General features: G+C 40.8%; 2 protein-coding genes and 1 long non-coding RNA gene across 3 annotated transcripts in view; 1 reads left to right on the top strand and 2 right to left on the bottom strand.

The window, feature by feature from the left end:
- Nucleotides 1-8,909, bottom strand: part of LOC139977152 (BOS complex subunit NOMO1-like) — a 34,202-nt gene extending 25,293 nt beyond the window's left edge. The window contains exons 1-6 of the mRNA XM_071986305.1: nucleotides 8,702-8,909; nucleotides 3,806-3,941; nucleotides 3,179-3,279; nucleotides 2,375-2,481; nucleotides 2,005-2,077; nucleotides 1,074-1,226 (exon numbers count right to left, since the gene is read on the bottom strand). Coding sequence (XP_071842406.1) covers nucleotides 1,074-1,226; nucleotides 2,005-2,077; nucleotides 2,375-2,481; nucleotides 3,179-3,279; nucleotides 3,806-3,941; nucleotides 8,702-8,830 — 699 coding nt within the window. The 5' untranslated portion in view covers nucleotides 8,831-8,909. The remainder of the gene's footprint in view (nucleotides 1-1,073; nucleotides 1,227-2,004; nucleotides 2,078-2,374; nucleotides 2,482-3,178; nucleotides 3,280-3,805; nucleotides 3,942-8,701) is intronic.
- LOC139976918 (uncharacterized) overlaps nucleotides 1-21,073 on the top strand; it is a 472,282-nt gene that overhangs the window by 30,659 nt on the left and 420,550 nt on the right. The gene's annotated exons all lie outside the window — the stretch shown is intronic.
- LOC139977924 (uncharacterized) lies at nucleotides 13,900-17,670 on the bottom strand. The gene is made up of 3 exons (XM_071987651.1): nucleotides 17,328-17,670; nucleotides 16,562-16,843; nucleotides 13,900-15,218 (listed from the first exon to the last, which is right to left on the bottom strand). Exons 1-3 carry the CDS (start codon nucleotides 17,416-17,418, stop codon nucleotides 15,148-15,150), a joined length of 444 nt encoding a protein of 147 aa, XP_071843752.1. The 5' UTR covers nucleotides 17,419-17,670; the 3' UTR covers nucleotides 13,900-15,147.

The raw sequence follows: 21,073 nt of genomic DNA, 5'->3' as shown, positions 1-21,073 counted from the left end.
GCAAATTTTATATTTTGCCGTTTTATGCTCAACAGCATAGCATATTTTCCTGCCCTACGATAATGGTGCACACGTCCAACCCGACCATATATGCTTAAGCAGTTGTGTCCAAACATATCTTAACAGTTAACGTCTTAACAGTTTTCTGCCTGAATGGCCTAGCTAACTTGATCAGTCCTTTACCTTCACTATTTCACAATCGGTTTGGCCTGTGTGTACATTCAACTAGCATCAAGATCCTTAGGGGACAGTTAGTTGCACTATTTAGCATCACAATTAATTTACACTTCATTGATCCAAGCAGACGAAGTTCTGGAGGTTCGATCTTGTGGTCAGCAGGGAGAAAAATCAAACGATTAACTGTGACAGTCAGCTGCCAGAGTGGGAGATAAGAGGGATATTGATGTCACCTAGCTTGGCTAACTTTTGCCCCAGATTTCCTTGGGTCCAAACTTAGCTATGAGAGTACATCATACAGCAATGTCTTCTAGGCATTAAAAGTTGACATTTGTTAGCAATTCCTAAACAGTGTCATCAAGATATTGATAACTGAAGTTGTCACAGATTGTTTTGTATCATAAGCGATCTTGCAGCAAATAGGTGTGATGTCATAAGTGAACAGCGCCAGCAAAAATATTCAGATTTTTCTTTATTTTTCACTTTATTGCTTTGACCTTGGATTCGATAGGGTTACAACTTTACCCTAAGGGAATGTTAAGTCAATACTATACCATTGACTGTGCAGTGTGTCCATACTGACATTTTCACCAATTTTTTGAAATAGGAACTTGGCTGTCAATTTTAACACAAAACATGACAGACAATTGTCGGCGTGTTTCTAGGACATAACACCTGCTTGCTTCAAGCTCTCTTTGGATACAACTCATGTCAACTTCAAATGATGCAATTCTGAAAATGGTACATGGAATCGAATGCAAATTTCACCAGGATGCTCAGCGTTTGATCTTCTTTCATAAATTAAACATAACTTTTCTTCCGGACTACCCATTCAAAGAACAGAAATTCAACAACGCAACCGAGCACGATCTGATCACCTCTGACCGCGTACTCACCTCTTTGGAAACAGACTCTGATAAAAGCACAAACATGACTCCTCTGACAGGCTCCCCGTCGCTTTCGACCCGTCCGTTGATATCATAACCTTTGACCAGCACCTGCTTGTCGATGGTCGTGACATCTTTAGAGATCGTGAATGGGAAACTCGGCTGAAGACGAAAGAGAGATACAAAAGAATTGAGGAGTTTTTGCCATCAGGTCAGATCTGGTGACCTGGACCGTCCGCCTGGACCGCCCCTTTAACAACATTTTCGTGAGTGAAAAGATGCTAAACATATCATTATTTTTCCAAAGCAAAGTGCATAGTGGAAAAATTAAGCTTGTTTCACTATATCCGGATATTTTCCTATGCAAAGCTAGCTACTTATGTTAGCTACCAAGACCTACCCTGTCTGGGCTGCTCTGCTAAAACATTCTGGATCCGGCAACTGTGTAATTACTTTAAATCATGAAGGTTGTATGAATACTAACTTGCACACCTAGAGTGATCAGAAATGGATGGTAGTTTTAGGTAAGCAGAATTTGCATCGCATGTTTCGTAGTAAAATTCAATTAACATATGAAGACAATTATTCTTTTATAATTTGTTAACTTTTTCAAATCGCAACATTTTCAACAATGAAATAATAAAATAAAAAATACAGTCGCTGCTTGGCTTTGATGGATGCAAAGTTGCATTTTACAATGAATCACATCAATAGATGTATATTAAACACCTCAAGGCAATTTTTTAAATAATTTTTAATAACCTATTCAAATTACAAACCTTCCAAACATGATGCAGAAAGAGTCTACTTGGCTTTGATGGATGCAAATATGCTTTTTATACTGAATCCCATCGATAACCCTGACATTAACTTAAGACACTGATATTAGATGGTGTTAAAAACCATTCATACATTGATGTGGCAAATGGCAGATAGTTACCTCGACAAACTTCCAGGTAGGATGTTTCGCTGTTAGTGTGTAGTCCCCGGGAAGGATATTAGGGGCTTCATATCTGTGAAATGTGAAGATTTATTCCGGATTATGTACGTACACAGAACAACATTTTCTAATGGTAGCTGCTACCACGTGGTGGAGATATCAGAGAAAATGCATTATTTTAAACACTAATAATCAATAACATAAATCAATTCTTAACTTTCATCCAGGAGCTACTCTGTTAAAGAAGTAAGAAGATTAATTTCATAGGATGGAATCGAAAGAGTGGGAAAAATAGTATAACTGAACGGCGTGGGGATATGCATCCAGTAATCTTAAAACAAAGACCATGTTTTTGATATTGGTGACTTACAGCCCTCTCTCATTTGATATGACCTCAGCTATGACCTCTTTGCTTCCAGTCTTGGCCATCGAGATGGTGACCCCTGCTGGACCCTCCATCTGACCTTTATTAGTCACCTGAAGGGAAAAGAATATCACAGTTCAGTTTGCTAAATATAGGTCAACAGTGCTCAGTAATACTTTTTCAATTGTTATATGCGTACATGTCCAAATTCACCTTTGCTGAGTACCGAAAACTATTATCGTCGGTCTCTGTTGAAAAGGGACTAAAATATACTCAGTTTTTGGGGGTTTCAATCGACATCTGTTGCTTAGATGAAGCTATAATATATGCATAAATTATACTGTATGCTAATTATTTCCACATCTAAACTTAAACAGTACGGTGAGTCACAAAATGAAATTTACCAATGTACTGTGTGTCATATAGAGCGATTAGAGGCTTTTGCAATTTGCACTTTATAAATTCCTATTATTATTAATTAACATAGTCTATAATAACTCTCATCCCTTAATCCCTTCTTTGTCCCTCTACAGTTGATCTCCTATCTCTCCTCTTACCCTGTTGGTTTCTTTCTTTCTTCTCTCCATCCCTTGTCTACTAATCCCCTGACATCTATCTCTTTGTGTTCACCATGCTCATTAACCTGTCTGTATTCTGTGCGTGTTTTTGTCCCTTCTGTTACTGTTACTTGTCATTTAGCCACTGAAGAAGATCCTGCTAGGATCGAAACGTCGGGCCAACTTACATTTACAGTGTTAATATAGTAAAGAACTTTGACAAAAGATTGGCATGAGGAAATGCAGCACTGACCTTCCCTTTAACGGTAAAACCTATGAATCGGAAGTTGATGTCCTCTCCTCGACTACATTTGTCAGTCTCCCCATCAATATCGACGGAAACACTCGATGGCTCTGATGATAAAATGGCGATCATACTGTATAAATGGGTGTAGTTCTTAAGAGGGAATATTTCGAGACACATTTCAAGTGGCTAAGGAATAACAGGACAATATAAAACTGGAGCGAATATAAAAAATAAAAAATTGATATTATTGCATGATCTTCTTCTACATACATCATAGATTCTGTACAAATAATACATTAAGAGACTTGCCTTTAATCTTCACTCTTCAGTTTATGCTAGTTTATACTCTGTGTTTTTCGAGGTAAAAATATGACGAAAAGCCAAATGTCTCTTTAATCAAGTGTAAAAAAAACAATAAATACAGCTTCTACCACATACAGTATGTTTATATTTAATATTTGGGTGATTCTGTGTCAAATCACGGATGGCTGTTGCTTGACCCACTACAAAACTTACCTTAAAAATTATCTTACGATAAATTTGGTAATTTTGCAACAGAGGTCGAAACTAGAGAATACTCCAAAAATTAGTGGATTTGATATGGAATGATCCATTTACGACATTGCTACTCACCAAACATCCAACCCTTTGGAGGTTCCAACTTCAAGATGAAACTACCCATGTCATATATTGGAACCATGAAGTACCCATTGTTAGGTGCACAGTCAGTCTGGTATTTGAGAGCTCCTTGAGGTGTATACAGTTTGACCTTCATGGAGCAAAGGCAAGAGGTTCAAGAAATTAACACTATCGCATAGTAAATGCTACAGCTTACTTAGGCCAATACAATTCTTACTTAGGCCATACATGGGTCATGATTTCACTGATAGCTGCAGTTATACAGTCACCACCTCATGCTCAGTACTATAAACTAGTACTTGTAATGGTTTTCATGGATATTCTTAGTTACAGCATAACATGAGAAACTAATCTTTCTGATGTGTCAACTTAAGGAAAATGTCAGTAATTTCTCATGACCACATTAAAAAGTATGCTGAGAGGATTTGCCCACAGTTTTTATGCAAGTAAATAACAGAAATCACCACTTAATTATACACAGCAAATTGAAATATTTGCTTATTGATGCATTGTTATTGTGGACAGAATTTCCTTTTCAGATTAGGATCTGGGTACACATATTTATGGAATACCCCACCTTTCAGTTGGCCTCTGTTTGAGTGGACTCGTGGAGTGAAAGTCAAACTGTTGCTTTCCACGAAGAGTCTTACTCATAATTCTTCATCTAATAATATTGATTCAATTCGCACTGTGACTCTGACTCCACCAAGAAATAACCTGTTAGGAAGGTGATGTACTCAAAAGCATTTATGAAGTAAACATGGAGTAATTATAGAATACAGGGCCACTCGATGATACTATCTGAGCATCCGGTTGTGCAGATGCTCAGTCTCACCCCAGTACGTATGTGAGTAAAATATGTCAAAGTCCCAGTTCTTTCTTTTTGAGTGGATTGCTAGTACTTCTGTGGTGGAATTTTAGAGGGCGTCACACATGTACGGATGCCTTTTAAGAACGACACACTATTGATGTGGAATATCTTCGTACATACGGGACTTTCAGTATTGGAAATACGTGATGGTATATGTCGAAACTTTTTCGAAAATTATTTAAGTCCATTCCTAGTACTCCCGGGGTGGATGCGCGGATGCGGAGTCAAAATGAAATACGTGATGGAAATTAGAGGGAGTCAAAATGAAATACGTGATGGTATATGGGGAATCTTTCGAAAATTATCTAAGTCCATTCCTAGTACTCCCGGGGTGGATGCGCGGATGCGGAGTCAAAATGAAATACGTGATGGAATTTTAGAGGGCGTCATACGTGTACGGACATGTACAGACACACCGCGCATCCGGATGCTGGGAAGAGTTAATGAATGGCCCTGTATTCTATAATTGTACCGTAAATTAATATACCTCAAGGCATAATAATGATTTCCCCACCGCAACTTTGACTTCAGGGCAGTTCCGTAAACTAGTAAACCTTTTCACCAAAACTTAAAAAACGTTGAATCATTACATGTAGGGTATCAGATGAAAGCTAAAACTCTGAAGTTTCATAATATTTAGCTAATTTTCACAGAAGACATTGTTTTCAGGCAGATTAAGGTGTGTATTAGTCAACCGAAAAAATCTCAAATTTGCTTCACAAAAATTTCCCAAAAACAAAATGCCTATTTTTGCCTGTGTATCTTCAGAGGAATAAATATTCTTAGATTTGCTGAAGTGATATAATATATAGATTCAGTTGACAAACAGATAAAGTTGCAGGGATTTTCAGTTTTCTGAGAATAACTTTTTTTACAAATGTAAATTGTCATGTGTACGTCCGTCACAGAAAAATCACATTTTTTAAAATTTCATACAGAAGGAGGTACCCAGATTTCAAGACATCTACAATTCAATGCACATTTTGAACACTCAATAACTACATAATGTGCCTTTTATCCCTAGGATTTTATTTTTTCAGAAAATGCTGTGACAGACGTACGTATTTTCGTACGTCCGTCACGTACGTCCGTAACGCGTACGTCCGTCACATTATTTTGTTTAGATAAACAATATATTTTAGCATGTTTATCACTACAGTACCTCTGAATTTAATAATCAAACCCATTTAGTCATTAACACAGATATTAGGTAGTTTTGTGGTTGCTTCATTAGCATAAATGTAGTGGTATGCAAACATTGCATACTTCAGTGTCAACTAGCATATATATTTGTGTTATTGGAATTAGCACTTGGCAAGATATCAAAGAAATGGCATGGTATTGAACCACATGTTCAGTATGCTATTGTCTACATTGATATAACACTTTCATCTGAAAGCCTTGTTCACATTAGAAAACACACAGAGGGGATCCGACCGAATCATATCCCTGCTCGAGATCAACATCCTAGTGTAAATACTATCCTTCTCAGGGTCAGACCGCGACATGTTGGTCCCCTGTTCTGGGGGATATCAGTTCCAGAGTGTGAAGACTCGGGACCAAAGTGACCAGAGATCAAGGCAAACAAACTACATAACACCATGTCTGTTCAACTCACTATTAGGCAAACTAACCATGGACATATATGGAACTATTAGCTACAAACTATTTGTTTGTGTACAACATTGTTTCTTGTAGTTCTGCCATTTATTCTTCCCTCTGACCATGAGGTTTCCTTTTCAATATCCAACACACTGTATATTTTACACTGTGTTCAACTAGTTTTTAGTAAATAATAAATCAGTTTTAGAAGGAAGATTGTCTGAGAGTCATCAAGAACTGTTATTGCAATTGTTAGTATTTTGTTACTGCTGTAGTATGCATGTTATTGTTTTGATGTAATTTGTTCTACATTTTCTTTAGGTTCATTACCTTTTGTGTTGGGTTTCAGGTATCATTATGTGGAAGAAAAGTTAATTTTGAGCCACATGTGCACATAGTTTTATGTTGGTGGACAGAGTTACCAGATGGTTCTTCCTTAACTTCACAGTGTTTGTGTGTATTACCTTTATACATGTTTCATAGTTGCTATACTAACCAAGGGTGTGCCGCTGTATCTCTGTATCTTGACATGAGATATTTAAGAACTATTGCCAGTTAATGCTCTCATAGCTATTCAGCAATACTGCTGAATAGCTATTTGTAGTATGCACACCCTGGTTATAACACTGACTTCACTTGTTATAACAGTGTTATAACACTGACTTCTTTCTCCCCACTTTCACCTCAATATTGAATCAATACATTGCATGCAGAAGTTAGTGACACTCATCTGTATTAGAAATTTGCCATACACGTTGTGCATTTGCACTTTTGTGGGAGTCACCATACAAATGTTGTAACTTCCTCTTCATTGACTCAGAGTGGGAAATCAGAGCTGGAGCATAGTGTGAACACTACAGGAGATTTTGGAAACATATTTGCGGTTAAATTGTCAACACAGGACTAAGAACAGGGGATCCAATGTGAACACAGCCTAAGAACTCCTGAAGCAATACAACACAATGTATCACACATCTGAAGTTCTGAATATCTTGTTTGCTGAAATGTGCTGTTATATCATCCATACAGAAGCTTGCAGTACATGTATTTTAATAAAAAAAAATTGTCAAGTAAATAAACAGGGTGTGAAGAAAAGTGAAAGAAAAATGGTTTGGTGCTCATACCATTAATAAAGACCCATCATTCTGACCCACTAGAGAACTTCAACTCCCTAGGGGTCTAACATCTGTATTGTTTGAAATGATGCACACAAAATTTTAAATGAGCTTACCATTGATGATTTGCATAAAACTTAAAGTGAAATATAGATTTCCAATAGAATAGAAATTTTGTGAGATGGTAAACCTTCTTTTCACTATTACTTTTACCCAAGTTGTTCCATTAGCCACAAGTAAATGAGCTGCATTATTGTGTACATCTGTCAACAATGGAAACTCTGGGTGAAGCTCTGTCACAAATTAAAATTTTAGGGATACCAAGTAGCACTTTTGTTTGTGACGGACGTACATTCACTGTATAATTTCACACGAGTACGTCCGTCACAAAAAATTGTACGTCCATCACAGAGGAATTTTTGAATATATTGCAGGGAAGCGATATAGGTTTCAACTGCTTGTTTACTGATATGTGTAGTTAAGAGTCTTCTTCATAACATGTATAGTAGTTTTAAATTGCATCCCATCCCAATTCACAGAAATTTTCAAAAGAAAATTACGATCTGAAAAAGTCACTTTCTCTGGGTACGTCCGTCACAGGGAGGTTTTTTGAGTATTTTTGTAGTTTATTTAGATGGACAAGGAATGAAACTCCATACAAGAATAGTACAAGGTAGATGTTCCATAAAACCCAAATGAAAACTTATCTCCTATGTATAGCCATTGAGATATGGATCAACAAACTGTCCGAAATGTACGTCCGACTTTACGGAATTGCCCTTCAGCAAAAAGTATCTTGTTCTGGGAGATGTGTTGTTCTCAAAACCATTTATGAAGTACAGTAGCCTACTGTAGGCCTTAAACTGTCTATCTAATGATTTCCCCACCATAACTCCCATACCATCAAAAAGTAAGCTACTACTTTATGAAAAGTGCTGGGTATTCTATAATTCTTCACGAAACAAATGTAACCTAGCTAGGCCTAGGCCTATGCAATGTTTCTGGCATTTTAATGTTTATTAAGCCTAGGTTGGTTGGTGAACTTACCAAGGTGGTGTGATTTTACAACAGTTCACGTTATTGCCTGGCTGGATCACAATAGTATACCTGGAATTTATATATTTCTTCCTTGACCGAAAATGAATTCGACGTATTGTGTTACTAAACTGTTTGTATCTATTCACTACTGTAGTGTAGGCTAAATATTAGTATTAGTCTAGGCCTATCGTTATTAGTATAATGCTTAGCAGACTAATTGTAAGTTACCGAGGCTAGGCCTAGCCAACACTTGACAAAGATTACCTCAATTTTTGAGAAATTTATCTCAATATCAGATTGCACGAAACCCCCACATGTTATGAAATCTTCGGAATTTGCTACATGTAGAAGTAATATCATCAGAACAGCACAGAGGTTGTAAACTGAAGCCATTTGAAAGGTTTCTTCAGCAAAGGGCAACACGGTATCAAACCAGCATGACCATTACTCACACTACAGCAAAGTGAGCTGAACTTACCCACTTGAAGTTAGCAGAATATTCTGCCAACAGAACATTGTCTGAAGTTAGCAGCAGATTTTCAGCAGCACATTTTAGCAAACGGTGCTTTCACAATTCAAATCGCTTTTGTGCTGGGTATTGAACACCACCATGTTATAGTGATTAACTTTCCAATCAATCGATACCAAACTTATATTTTTCTGCCGTCTATCTGCATTTTGCCTAATATAATATCCTTCGAATTAATATATTAATTTTCGGCACCTCGAAACTTTCGGCCCCCTCGCAACTCTCGGTCCCTCGCAACTCTCGACCCCCTCACAACTCTCGGCCGCCTGGCAACTCTCGACCCCCATCAACTCTCGGCCCCATTGCAACTCTCGGCCCCTCGCAACTCTCGGCCCCATCACAACTCTCGGCCCCTCGCAACTCTCGGCCCCTCGCAACTCTCGGCCCCTCGCAACTCTCGGACCCATCACAACTCTCGGCCCCTCGCAACTCTCGGCCCCTCGCAACTCTCGGCCCCTCGCAACTCTCGACCCCCTCGCAACTCTCGGCCCCCTCGCAACTCTCGGTCCCTCGCAACTCTCGACTCCCTCACAACTCTCGGCCGCCTGGCAACTCTCGGCCCCATTGCAACCCTCGGACCCATCGCAACTCTCGGTACCTCGCAACTCTCGACCCCCTCACAACTCTCGGCCCCCTCGCAACTCTCGGTCCCTCGCAACTCTCGACCCCCTCACAACTCTCGGCCGCCTGGCAACTCTCGGCCCCATTGCAACCCTCGGACCCATCGCAACTCTCGGTACCTCGCAACTCTCGACCCCCTCACAACTCTCGGCCCCCTCGCAACTCTCGGTCCCTCGCAACTCTCGACCCCCTCACAACTCTCGGCCGCCTGGCAACTCTCGGCCCCATTGCAACTCTCGGACCCATCGCAACTCTCGGTCCCTCGCAACTCTCGACCCCCTCACAACTCTCGGCCCCCTGGCAACTCTCGGCCCCCATCAACTCTCGGCCCCATTGCAACTCTCGGCCCCTCGCAACTCTCGGCACCATTGCAACTCTCGGACCCATCGCAACTCTCGGCCCCTCGCAACTCTCGGCCCCTCGCAACTCTCGGCCCCTAGCAACTCTTGGCCCCTCGCAACTCTCGGCCCCCTCGCAACTCTTGGCCCCTCGCAACTCTCGACCCCCTCACAACTCTCGGCCCCCTGGCAACTCTCGGCCCCCATCAACTCTCGGCCCCATTGCAACTCTCGGCCCCTCGCAACTCTCGGCACCATTGCAACTCTCGGACCCATCGCAACTCTCGGTCCCTCACAACTCTGGGCCCCCTGGCAACTCTCGGTCCCTCGCAACTCTCGACCCCTCGCAACTCTCGGCCCCTCGCAACTTTCGGCTCCCTCACAACTCTCGGCCCCCTGGCAACTCTCGGCCACCTCACAACTCTCGGCCGCCTGACAACTCTCGGCCCACATCAACTCTAGTCCCCATGCAATTCTCGGACCTATCGCAACTCTCGGCCCACTTGCAACTCTCGGGCTCCTCGCAACTCTCGGGCCCCTCGCAACTCTCGGAGTAGTGTCCTGTGGTGTACTTTACTCTATTGTACTGTATTGTATTGTGGGGTACACAGCCACGGTAGTAAGTACGCATGTACTCAAGGTTCGTGCGTATTTAAGTTTTGTGTACTCACTCAAGGCGTGTGTACTGCAGCACACAGGGGGGGGGGGGCACCAGTTCACGGCGTGCTTAGGTACACCACAGTGTACTGAAGCACGCAGGGGGCTACCAGTCCATGGCGTGCTAAGGTACACCACAGTGTACACTGTTTACTAGTGGGAAAAATATTGGTATATATAGTCAAGTTATGCTAAATTGAGATTATTAGTACCTTAGCACGCTGTGGACAGGTGGCCCCCTGTATGCTGCAGTACACTGTGGTGTACCTTAGCACGCTGTGGACTGGTGGCCCCCTGCGTGCTTCTGTACACTGTGGTGTACCTTAGCACGCCGTGGACTGGTGGCCCCCTGCGTGCTTCAGTACACTGTGGTGTTAAACACTAACATGTTACAGTAAATACAATTTCCAATCAATCGATACCAAATTTATATTGTTCATATTCATATTGTCTTTCCAAACGAAGAGAGGTTACAACAACAATTGAAGTTAGAGTACACATACTCGTAGTGTGCGACGGGGACGAGTTTAGTGAGACGCAAATACGGTGTCTTGTAATGACCATTAGTAATCATAACTCTGACAACAGGTACATCCAGATTTGCATTGAATAATAATACTAATAATCTCAATTTAGCATAACTTGACTATATATATATCAATAATTTCCCCCTTTTTTCAGGCTCAAACTGTCGAGCTTCGTGATGAAAAGAAAAAATCACCGTTCGACGCTATACGAGGACAAACATTTACAATGTCATACAGTTTTTCATGTAAATCAAATCATGTGCTGCTGAGTTTATATCGGCATTTTGCCTCATAGAATATCCTTCAAATGATCATATGTTATAACACTACATTTCCTCTATACCGTCAAGTAAAGATTGCAGTGATCCCGTACCTAAACAAGGAAAAATGACGTCATCAAATAAACCTTTCCTTACAAGTAAAGTACCATTGAATACAGAATTTTCATAGTTTTTCATTTCAATCGAATGTGCGGCTGAGTTTATATCTGAATTTTGCCTCATAGAATATCCTTCGAATAAATATATGATGTAAAACTACTCTTCCTCTATACCCTCATTACGATTGTAGTAATCCCGAACCCACACAAGGAAATATGACGTCATCAAATAAACCTTTCCTCACAAGTACAGTACCATTGAATACAACATTTTCATAGTTTTTCATTTCAATCGAATGTGCGGCTGAGTTTATATCTGAATTTTGCCTCATAGAATATCCTTCGAATAAATATATGATGTAGAACTACTCTTCCTCTATACCCTCATTACGATTGTAGTAATCCCGTACCCACACAAGGAAATATGACGTCATTAAAATAAACCTTTCCTCACAAGTACAGTACCATTGAATACAGCATTTTCATAGTTTTTCATTTCAATCGAATGTGCGGCTGATTTTATATCTGCATTTTGCCTCATTGAATATCCTTCGAATTAATATATGATGTAGAGCTACTCTTCCTCTCTATATACCCTCACATTACGATTGTAGTGATCCCGTACCCAACAAGGAAATATGACAACTCTCTGCTCCCTCGTAACTCTCGGCCCCCTCGCAACTCTCGGCCCCCTCGCAACTCTCAGCCCCTCGCAACTCTCGGCTCCCTCGCAACTCTCGGCCCAATCGCAACTCTCGGCCCCTCGCAACTCTCGGTTCCCTCGCAACTCTCGGCCCCATCGCAACTCTCAGCCCCTCGCAACTCTCGGCTCCCTCGTAATTCTCTGCTCCCTCGCAAATCTCGGCTCCCTCGCAACGTTCGACCCCCTCGCAACTCTCGGCCCCATCGCAACCCTCAGCCCCTCGCAACTCTCGGCTCCCTCGTAACTCTCGGCTCCCTCTTAACTCTCGGCTCCCTCGCAACGTTCGACCCCCTCGCAACTCTCGGCTTCCTCGCAACTCTCGAACCCCTCGCAACTCTCGGTCGCTTCGCAACTCACGGCCGCCTCGCAAATCTCGGCCCACTGGCAATTCTCGGCCCCCTCGCAACTCTCGGCTCCCTCGCAAATCTCGGCTCCCTCGTAACTCTTGGCCCCCTCGCAACTCTTGGCCCCCTCTTAACTCTCGACCCCCTCGCACATCTCGGCTCGTCTCAACCTTCGGGCCCCTCTGAACTCTCGGCTCCCTTGCAACTCTCGGCTCCCTTGCAACTCTGGAACCCCTCGCAACTCTCGGCCGCTTCGCAACTCACGGCCGCCTCGCAACTCTCGGCTCCCTCGCAACTCTCGGCCCCTTCGCAACTCTCGCCCCCTCGCAACTCTCGGCCCCCTCGCAACTCTCAGCCCCCTTGCAACTCTCAGCCCTTCGCAACTCTCGGCTCCCTCGCAACTCTCGGCCCTATCGCAACTCTCGGCCCTATCGCAACTCTCGGCCCCATCGCAACTCTCAGCCCCTCGCAACTCTCGGCTCCCTCGCAACGTTCGACCCCCTCGCAACTCTCAGCCCCTCGCAACTCTCGGTTCCCTCTTAACCCTCGGCTCCCTTGCAACTCTCGGCTCCCTCGCAACTCTCGAACCCTCTTAACTCTCGGCCGCTTCGCAACTCACGGCCGCCTCGCAACTCTCGGCTCCCTCGCAACTCTCGCCCCCCTCGCAACTCTCGCCCCCTCGCAACTCTCAGCCCCCTCGCAACTCTCAGCCCCTCGCAACTCTCGGCTCCCTCGCAACTCTCGGCCCCATCGCAACTCTCGGCCCCTCGCAACTCTCGGCTCTCTCGCAACTCTCGGCCCCATCGCAACTTTCGGCCCCTCGCAACTCTCGGCTCCCTCGTAACTCTCGGCTCCCTCGCAACTCTCGGCTCCCTCGCAACGTTCGACCCCCTCGCAACTCTCGGCCGCTTCGCAACTCACGGCCGCCTCGCAACTCTCGGCTCCTTCGCAACGTTCGGCCCCTTCGCAACTCTCGGGCCCTCGCAACTCTCGGCCCCCTCGCAAGTCTCGGTACACCACAGTGTACTGGAGCATACAGGTGGCCACAAGTCCAGGGCGTGCTCAGGTACACCGCAAAAAAAAAGTCACAAGGAAAAGTGCCTTAGCACCAATTAATGAAAGCGAGCGACCGTATGAGAGCGCGGCAAAAGCAATCTGCCGGCACCGGGGATCGAACCCAGGAGCTCAAAATACCCGTCGCACTGCAGGTACAGTGTTTTTTCTCTTGTTTTGGTAGATCGAGCCCACTGGCTCACTCATCTCAAAACTGTTTATATAATAAATTTTTACAGAAATGTGAAAATAATAATAAAACAAATGGTACTACTTTTAAGCGACACTGGTACAGTGCTCAACCGCTTCGCCACGGCAGCTGTTGATATATTTTGAATTGATTAATTTGTTTTTCACGTGTAAATTTACAGTGTGCAGGAAGTCTTCCAAAAAGCGTACAACAGCTTAACAAAGTAGAAGACTCCCTGTATAAAGAAAAGAAGAAAAGTATTTACATATAAATACAAAATAGAATAATTCGACGATCAATGAATACTAGCCTATATGATGACATTATTTTCAATAATAATTTGTTATCGTGCCAATGAATGAAAAATCTAACGCTCGTGTATAATACTATTAAGGCCCTAATGAAAGCAAGCGACCGTATGAGAGCGCGGCAAAAGCAAGGCGAGGCCGGCATGGCGCAGCACATTTGGAAAGGGAATATTCCACCCCCATTTGAAAATCCACCCTTTAGTAAGACTGGCTTTCATTTTTACACGCCACTGCCCACTTCTTCACCTTTCAAGTTGTTTAGTCTGGAACGTTAGCCTGTGTGTTAGGCTACGTCATCAATTCGCCAAACCTAGCAAAGGGAAACTAGCGTGAAAAAGTCACTTGCCTCACAGCTCACATTTTCCGCGATCTCCCAAGAAAGCCTATGAGAATGCAGGAGGCAGGTAAACTGTTATGGTATTGGTATTAGAGAGCGTATTTTCAAACGCGAAATTTTTATTGCAGTACGCGTGCGCGCTACAATATTGGCATTACTGGCAAGTGAACGATACCTACCTGACTGCGCGTTGAAACTAAAAGTTTGATATAGTCTCTGTACATTTGCAGTTTCAGAGGGCGAGCTGCGAAGTCAACTTGACTCACAAGCGCCCTCACTTTGTTGGTACCTACATGACTACACTTCCGGGTGTGTTGTCGGACCAAAAAAGGACACCATGAACATCCGAAAAATGTTTCCTAATACTGCAAGCACTCCACGCGCACTACAATACTGATTATTTGCAGGCAAATGCATTTCTAGTCGTTATTATGGGGGAGTGCTATTGTTGAAGATTTTAATGGAAGATTTAAATCACGCAACCAACGACACTCACAAATGTTAAGCTTTGTAGATATCTTCCTTCTATGTGGACCTTTGCGAATCTATGTGAACCTATGGAGACCTATGGTTGACTTTCGTGTTTACACTGTTTTTGTATATCGATTGATAAAAGAATGCACTTTTTCCCTTGATTGTATTTACAATCTAGAATTGGTTCGTTTTGATCACTTAAACAACTCCTTCACACAATTATCTTATCAACAGCATGTCGCAGTGGTTTCTACGGAGTGAAGAATGTTCCTGTAGTACTGGCGAGCAGTGCGATGCCTTCGATGGAGCGTGTTTGCTTAACTGTAAGACGAAAGAGATGAACATATCATAATGTTTATACCAGCTTGATATTTGTAGTGGCCTTACATTTATATATAAAAAGTGTACCCGTACATAATATAACACTTATATTACTAAGTACGTTTTATTGTGGTATCGGTGCTTACTGTATTAGCTTTCGTTATAATATTGTTTACCAGCTTGATATTTTTGTGCCTTTAAATTTATATTAAAAAGTGTACCCGAACATAATGTAACATTGTAACCCTTATAGTACCACGTTTTAAGTGGTATCGGTGCTTACTGCATTTGCTTTCGATATAATATTTACCAGCTTGATATTTGTAGTGGCTTTACATTTATAAATATAAAAGTGTACCCGTACATAATATAACCCTTATATTACTAAGTACGTTTCAAGGGGATCGGTGCGTACTGCATACGCATTTGTTAGAAATTTAATTCTAGTATATTGTAGGTATCTTCTCGATATTTGATATGTAACGCTTATTTTACAGACAACGTTTTCGAGGCTTACTTACTGTAGCTTTTGATTTGGTTGAATTCTAATGTTATTTTTATTTTATTTAATTGTATATTCAGGGCTTCATCACTTTCTTCTCATCAAGCAAAATAAACTTGCAATGGTTAACAAGTAAAAGTCTTTCTTCAATTGCTTTTAATTTGCGGTACTGTGCTTAATTATCTTTGCATTCTTGTTCATTCCTAAAGGTTTTCTGTCTGTCTATGAACATTTTGGTCACAATAATTTTCGAGGATTTTGTAACAAGTAAGAATGATTTGTAAGATTATTTTGTTGTAAATACATCACCATGTGTGTTTCATGTGTTCATGTGTGTTTTGTGCCACTGACAGTAAAATACTGGATCGTGCTGACAAATCTGATAAATCAGTAGCATGTGCTATTAAGTTTACAGTAAGAACTGAGGATATTTGTAATTCCAACAAATCCCTAACAACTGGATTTGTTAGAGTTACAAATATCCTCAGGTACAAAACTATAAGATTTACAGTAGTAACTGTGTTCTTTATGTGTATCGGGGGATTTCAAAAGACAAAAGGAGTACTTGATATGTATTTCTTGAAGAGAGAGGGATCTAGAAATGAAAGTAAACGTATATAACATGTCTAGTCTAGACCAGAGCTATTTGCTGAACAGCAAACGTACGTAATTAACAAGTCTAGTTTACAAATCTAGGCTAGACCAGATTTATTGTTCAAGCAGCAAACTTATGTAACAAGTCTAGTCTCGGCCAAAAGTCATTGTTTCAGCAGCAAACGTATGTAACAAGTCCAGGCTAGACCAACTGTATTGTTCAAGCATAAAAGGTAGTTTAACTTACATATAACTTCCAGACAGTACTCAATTCGTTTTTCACCATTTTCCAAGCATAAATATGTGCCATCATTTAATATACTGACAGAATTAAGTTTCAAAGAGTATTTATCTTCGTCTATGTCAATATTCTGGTAGTACGTCGTTCTTGTAGTTCCTGCAAATAGTCTCTCGTCGTTCCATTTCCATAGTGATGAATATCTACTTGTAACGTTGCATTCCAGCTCTATATGTTCTCCCACGAACGTAGTCTTTTTAGTGCAGTTCGCAGGGGTTAGAGAAGCGACTCCTGTAAAGAAATCAAGCGATTTAACGGCTCGATCAATCACTTTGACGCCAAGTAAATCAAAGTGTAGGTCGTGACACGTTTTAAGGTCGCCAAAAACGTTTGGAGCGTTGCGAAAATTTGGACAGAAAAAAGAATAGTTGAATATAGATTTTGAATATAAATTACTTCCAAAATTCAAAATATAAATCCAATTTGCAACTCAGCACCCTTAACAATAAACGTTTTTTTTCACATGAGTGGGGGAGAGTGGTAGACCACTTGCCCCAGACCATAACATCCGCCACTAGGCGGGTCGTCGAAGCTGTGGAGGTAGACATTGAGGTCATCGAACCAAAGGACAACAAAGGGCTTGGATCATTAAAATTGCATTTAAAGCAATAAAGATGAGTACATGGAATGTCCTATTTCATCTGGAATTTTAGTTGTAAACAGTCGAGTTAGCGGTAGCTATGTCTAATATAGAGAAAATAGCAATATAACCTACCATTCGTACTATTAAACAGTGCCAATGCCATTAAAAATACGGCAATGAGGTCACTTTTCAGTGTATTCTTCTTGATCCAGTGAAGGTTCATCTTCCTCTGTATGTTAAAGCGAGGTACAGTTGCAAGGGCTGAATCGCAATGAATTGGCGAATTTAAAGTTCTTATACAAAGTCTGATAATGACTGAAACATGTTGTTGATATCTTCAATGAATAAAATATGAGTTCATCGTATGCTGAGGGTGAACAACTTTTCTTGTTACCTTGAATAACTTTCTTCACTAAACGTATGCTGGTAAGACGAAGTGGATAACAGAAGTGCAAGGATTGTTGCAATGGTTTATGTTCACACTCTTAGGCGTTACAAAACACCTAATGACTAGTGATATGCCCTCAAAAGAGACAATTATTCACAACCATATCTGTGAGTGACATATGCTGATGAAGAGCGCACGCATTCAAGTTTTTTTTTACAAAGGATTGCCACAAAAGTTTCACTTTCACCTGTACAAGGAAATTAATAGATTTCACAAATAAACGACGAAAGCAAAGACAAATCACTTGTGGAGCTCCAGTACAAAGTAGTGATGTGATCTACGCCAACGAAGCATTAATTATAAACTTAAGCCGAACAAAGAATTCTCAACGCGAACATATAGACCTATTCCGTGTTCTCATTGTTTCATCCGATGTTGAAGAGCTCTTTGCAAAGTCACAGATGCTACGTTTGGTTGCCCTCTGTAATACACTGAGTTAATAATTAAAAAGAAAAATTGTATTTTGATAACATTCTTCATACAGAGAATATTAACAGCTCAAAAATGCATTCCAATGTATCACTTTTAAGGATAAATCGACCAAATGGCAACAAAACAACTGCCGTGATGACAACACATACTTTCTGTTCACGCCCTGAAAGAAATTTTGGGGTTTATAAAGTCATAATAGCTAGTCTCGTACATTTCATGTGCAAGGGTGGGGGTTGGGTGCCTCTTTACAAGTAATTGTAAGACTAAAGAGATGGGTATTGTTGTGGATTTGTGTACCCTTACATAATATAACCATTAAATTACATATTGCTTTTTAAGGGTTATCGCATGTACCAAGTCTACTATAGGCCTGAGTTATTGTTGAATAAGGAAGGTAACATAAGTAACAAGACAGTCTAGTCTTAACCAGTCGCCAACATGTTTGAAATGCGGCGACATATTGTTTTGTACTTTATGTAACCCTTACATTACACAAAAACATTTTGTCAGTAGCCTAGACTGTTATCATTTTGGTTGAATTGAAATTTAAATATTCGTTTTGTGCGAATCTTTCTTTTTTCCCCAGTTACATTCAGTTTATGTGAAAAGCCCTTTAAAATTAACGATTCGAGTAGTCCAGAACAGGATTAATGTACCTAGGCTGGTTAAGTTGACTCGTTAGGATTTCTGTGATATCAGGTCAATTTAACTGGATTAATTGACTCGTTAGGATTTTATGATATCAGGGGTCAATGTAGCTGGAGTAGTTGACTCGACAATTTTTCTGTGATATCAGGGTCAATGTACCTGGATTAGTTGATTCGTTAGGATCTCTGTGATTTCAGGGTCAATGTACCTGGATTAGTTGACTCGTTAGGATTTCTATGATATCAAGGTCAATGTAGCTGGATTAGTTGACTCGTTAGGATTTCTATGATATCAGGGTCAATGTAGCTGGATTAGTTGACTCGTTAGGATTTCTATGATATCAGGGTCAATGTAGCTTGATTAGTTGACTCGTTAGGATTTCTATGATATCAGGGTCAATGTACCTGGATTAGTTGACTCGTTAGGATTTCTATGATATCAGGGTCAAAGTACCTGGATTAGTTGACTCGTTAGGATTCCTATGATATCAGGGTCAATGTAGCTGGAATAGTTGACTAGTTAATTTTTCTGTGATATCAGGGTCAATGTACCTGGATGAGTTGATTCGTTAGGATTTTATGATATCAGGGTTAATGTACCTGGATTAGTTGACTCGTTAGGATTTCTATGATATCAGGGGTAATGTACCTGGATTAGTTGACTCGTTAGGATTTCAATGATATCAGGGTCAATGTAGCTGGAATAGTTGACTAGTTAATTTTTCTATGATATCAGGGTCAATGTAGCTGGATTAGTTGAATCGTTAGGATTTTATGAAATCAGGGGTAATGTACCTGGATTAGTTGACTCGTTAGGATTTCAATGATATCAGGGTCAATGTAGCTGGAATAGTTGACTCGTTAGGATTTCTATGATATTTTAACTGCGCTTATTGCTTTAATGCTTCTTGAAAATTGGAAAACGATCTTTCTATTGTCCTATACGGAGGTGCGTTATTTCAAAGTAACTTCAATGTACGTTTCATTTTACAGAATTCTTAATCTGAATTACTTTCTTTCCAAACTGAATCTTTCCGTTACGGTCCGTTTTTCCTTTTGCAACCAGTAACCTTTCAAAACAACTTGTTGTTTCCCTCTTTTCTAACTTTGAATAAATGGTAGCTATAGCTAGCTACGGTTCGGTTGATATAGTGTTTCGAAATTAACCCTATTCAGTTATTGAGGTAAGGCTTACTTCTTGAAACTAATGAAAATCTGTTAATTCGTCAATGCAGAATGACACACTGCATGGCCAATGAGGCTTTACGGGATTACTATAATTACGAACGATTTTCTTATTAAGCATAATTGACTCAAACAAAAGTTGTAGACATGGCATTGATATACCGACTATCTTTGATCATAAGTAAGTTTCTTGTTTTTGCAGAGGAAAAGTATGTTGTTGCAATAAAGATTTCATTGCTTTAAAGTAAAAGATAATAAAGATGTGTATGCATAAATGTTTTATTGCAAATTGCTTCCTACGTCCCAATTAAACAACAATGTTCATTGATGAAGTTGAAATTTCATATGCTGCTATAAAATGACTGGGATCTTCTTCTGAACTTTCAATCTGGTCAGATAGTCTCCTAACATATGGACATACCAACAGCGACTATGTATTGCGGGTTTCGATGGTCCAGGTGATGGTCCAGGTGATGGCCCAGGTGACTCAACCACAGAGTCATCACAAATTACAGGAAGCGTTTTCGAATGATGATCAGTCTGCAATGTATACTGTCTTCACATATATTAGCTGTTGCAATGTGGATAGCTGAGAAGCGTAAGTAGCATCTGCTGACAGTGAGTATGTCAAATGAATAAGAGCGTATAGTCAGGGTCAGTAACAATGGGATCGCCTATACCCCTACTAACGTCACTTGAATCGTGCCTCACTTTTCGTTGGAAAAAAGATGAAACGTTTGTTTGGAAAACTGAGATTTCCTTTATGGAATGTCTGACAGGTGCGTAACCACGTATACTGTTGGGATGGCAGGGAGTGGGATGGGATGTTTTGTTTGGGGGGGGGGGGTAGATTTAAAAACAGAATATAATTGAAGGGGCTCAGTTACCATAATGGCAGAGATAATATTACAAAAAGTCCTTATGTAAAGTGTACAATTTGTCTTTATATTTATATGCAGTACAAAGTAAACGACCAAACTTTCTTCAAAATTACTTTAAAGGTAGCAAACTATAGCACAATTTTGTATCTTATCACCCGTTACAGCTGAGATTTACAAACATTTTGTGAATAGGAATCTATCTCACACCAACCACTCCCTAGTTTCAAACAGATCTCGTTGAGAAAGGGATTCAAGTGCGACTATATAATGTTACAAATACCGCCC

This window comes from Apostichopus japonicus, chromosome 12 (genome assembly GCF_037975245.1).
Source record: "Apostichopus japonicus isolate 1M-3 chromosome 12, ASM3797524v1, whole genome shotgun sequence".
In the NCBI taxonomy this organism is placed as follows: domain Eukaryota; kingdom Metazoa; phylum Echinodermata; class Holothuroidea; order Aspidochirotida; family Stichopodidae; genus Apostichopus; species Apostichopus japonicus.
Note: the sequence above shows the minus strand (reverse complement) of the source record. Positions and strands in the feature narration are given on the sequence as shown.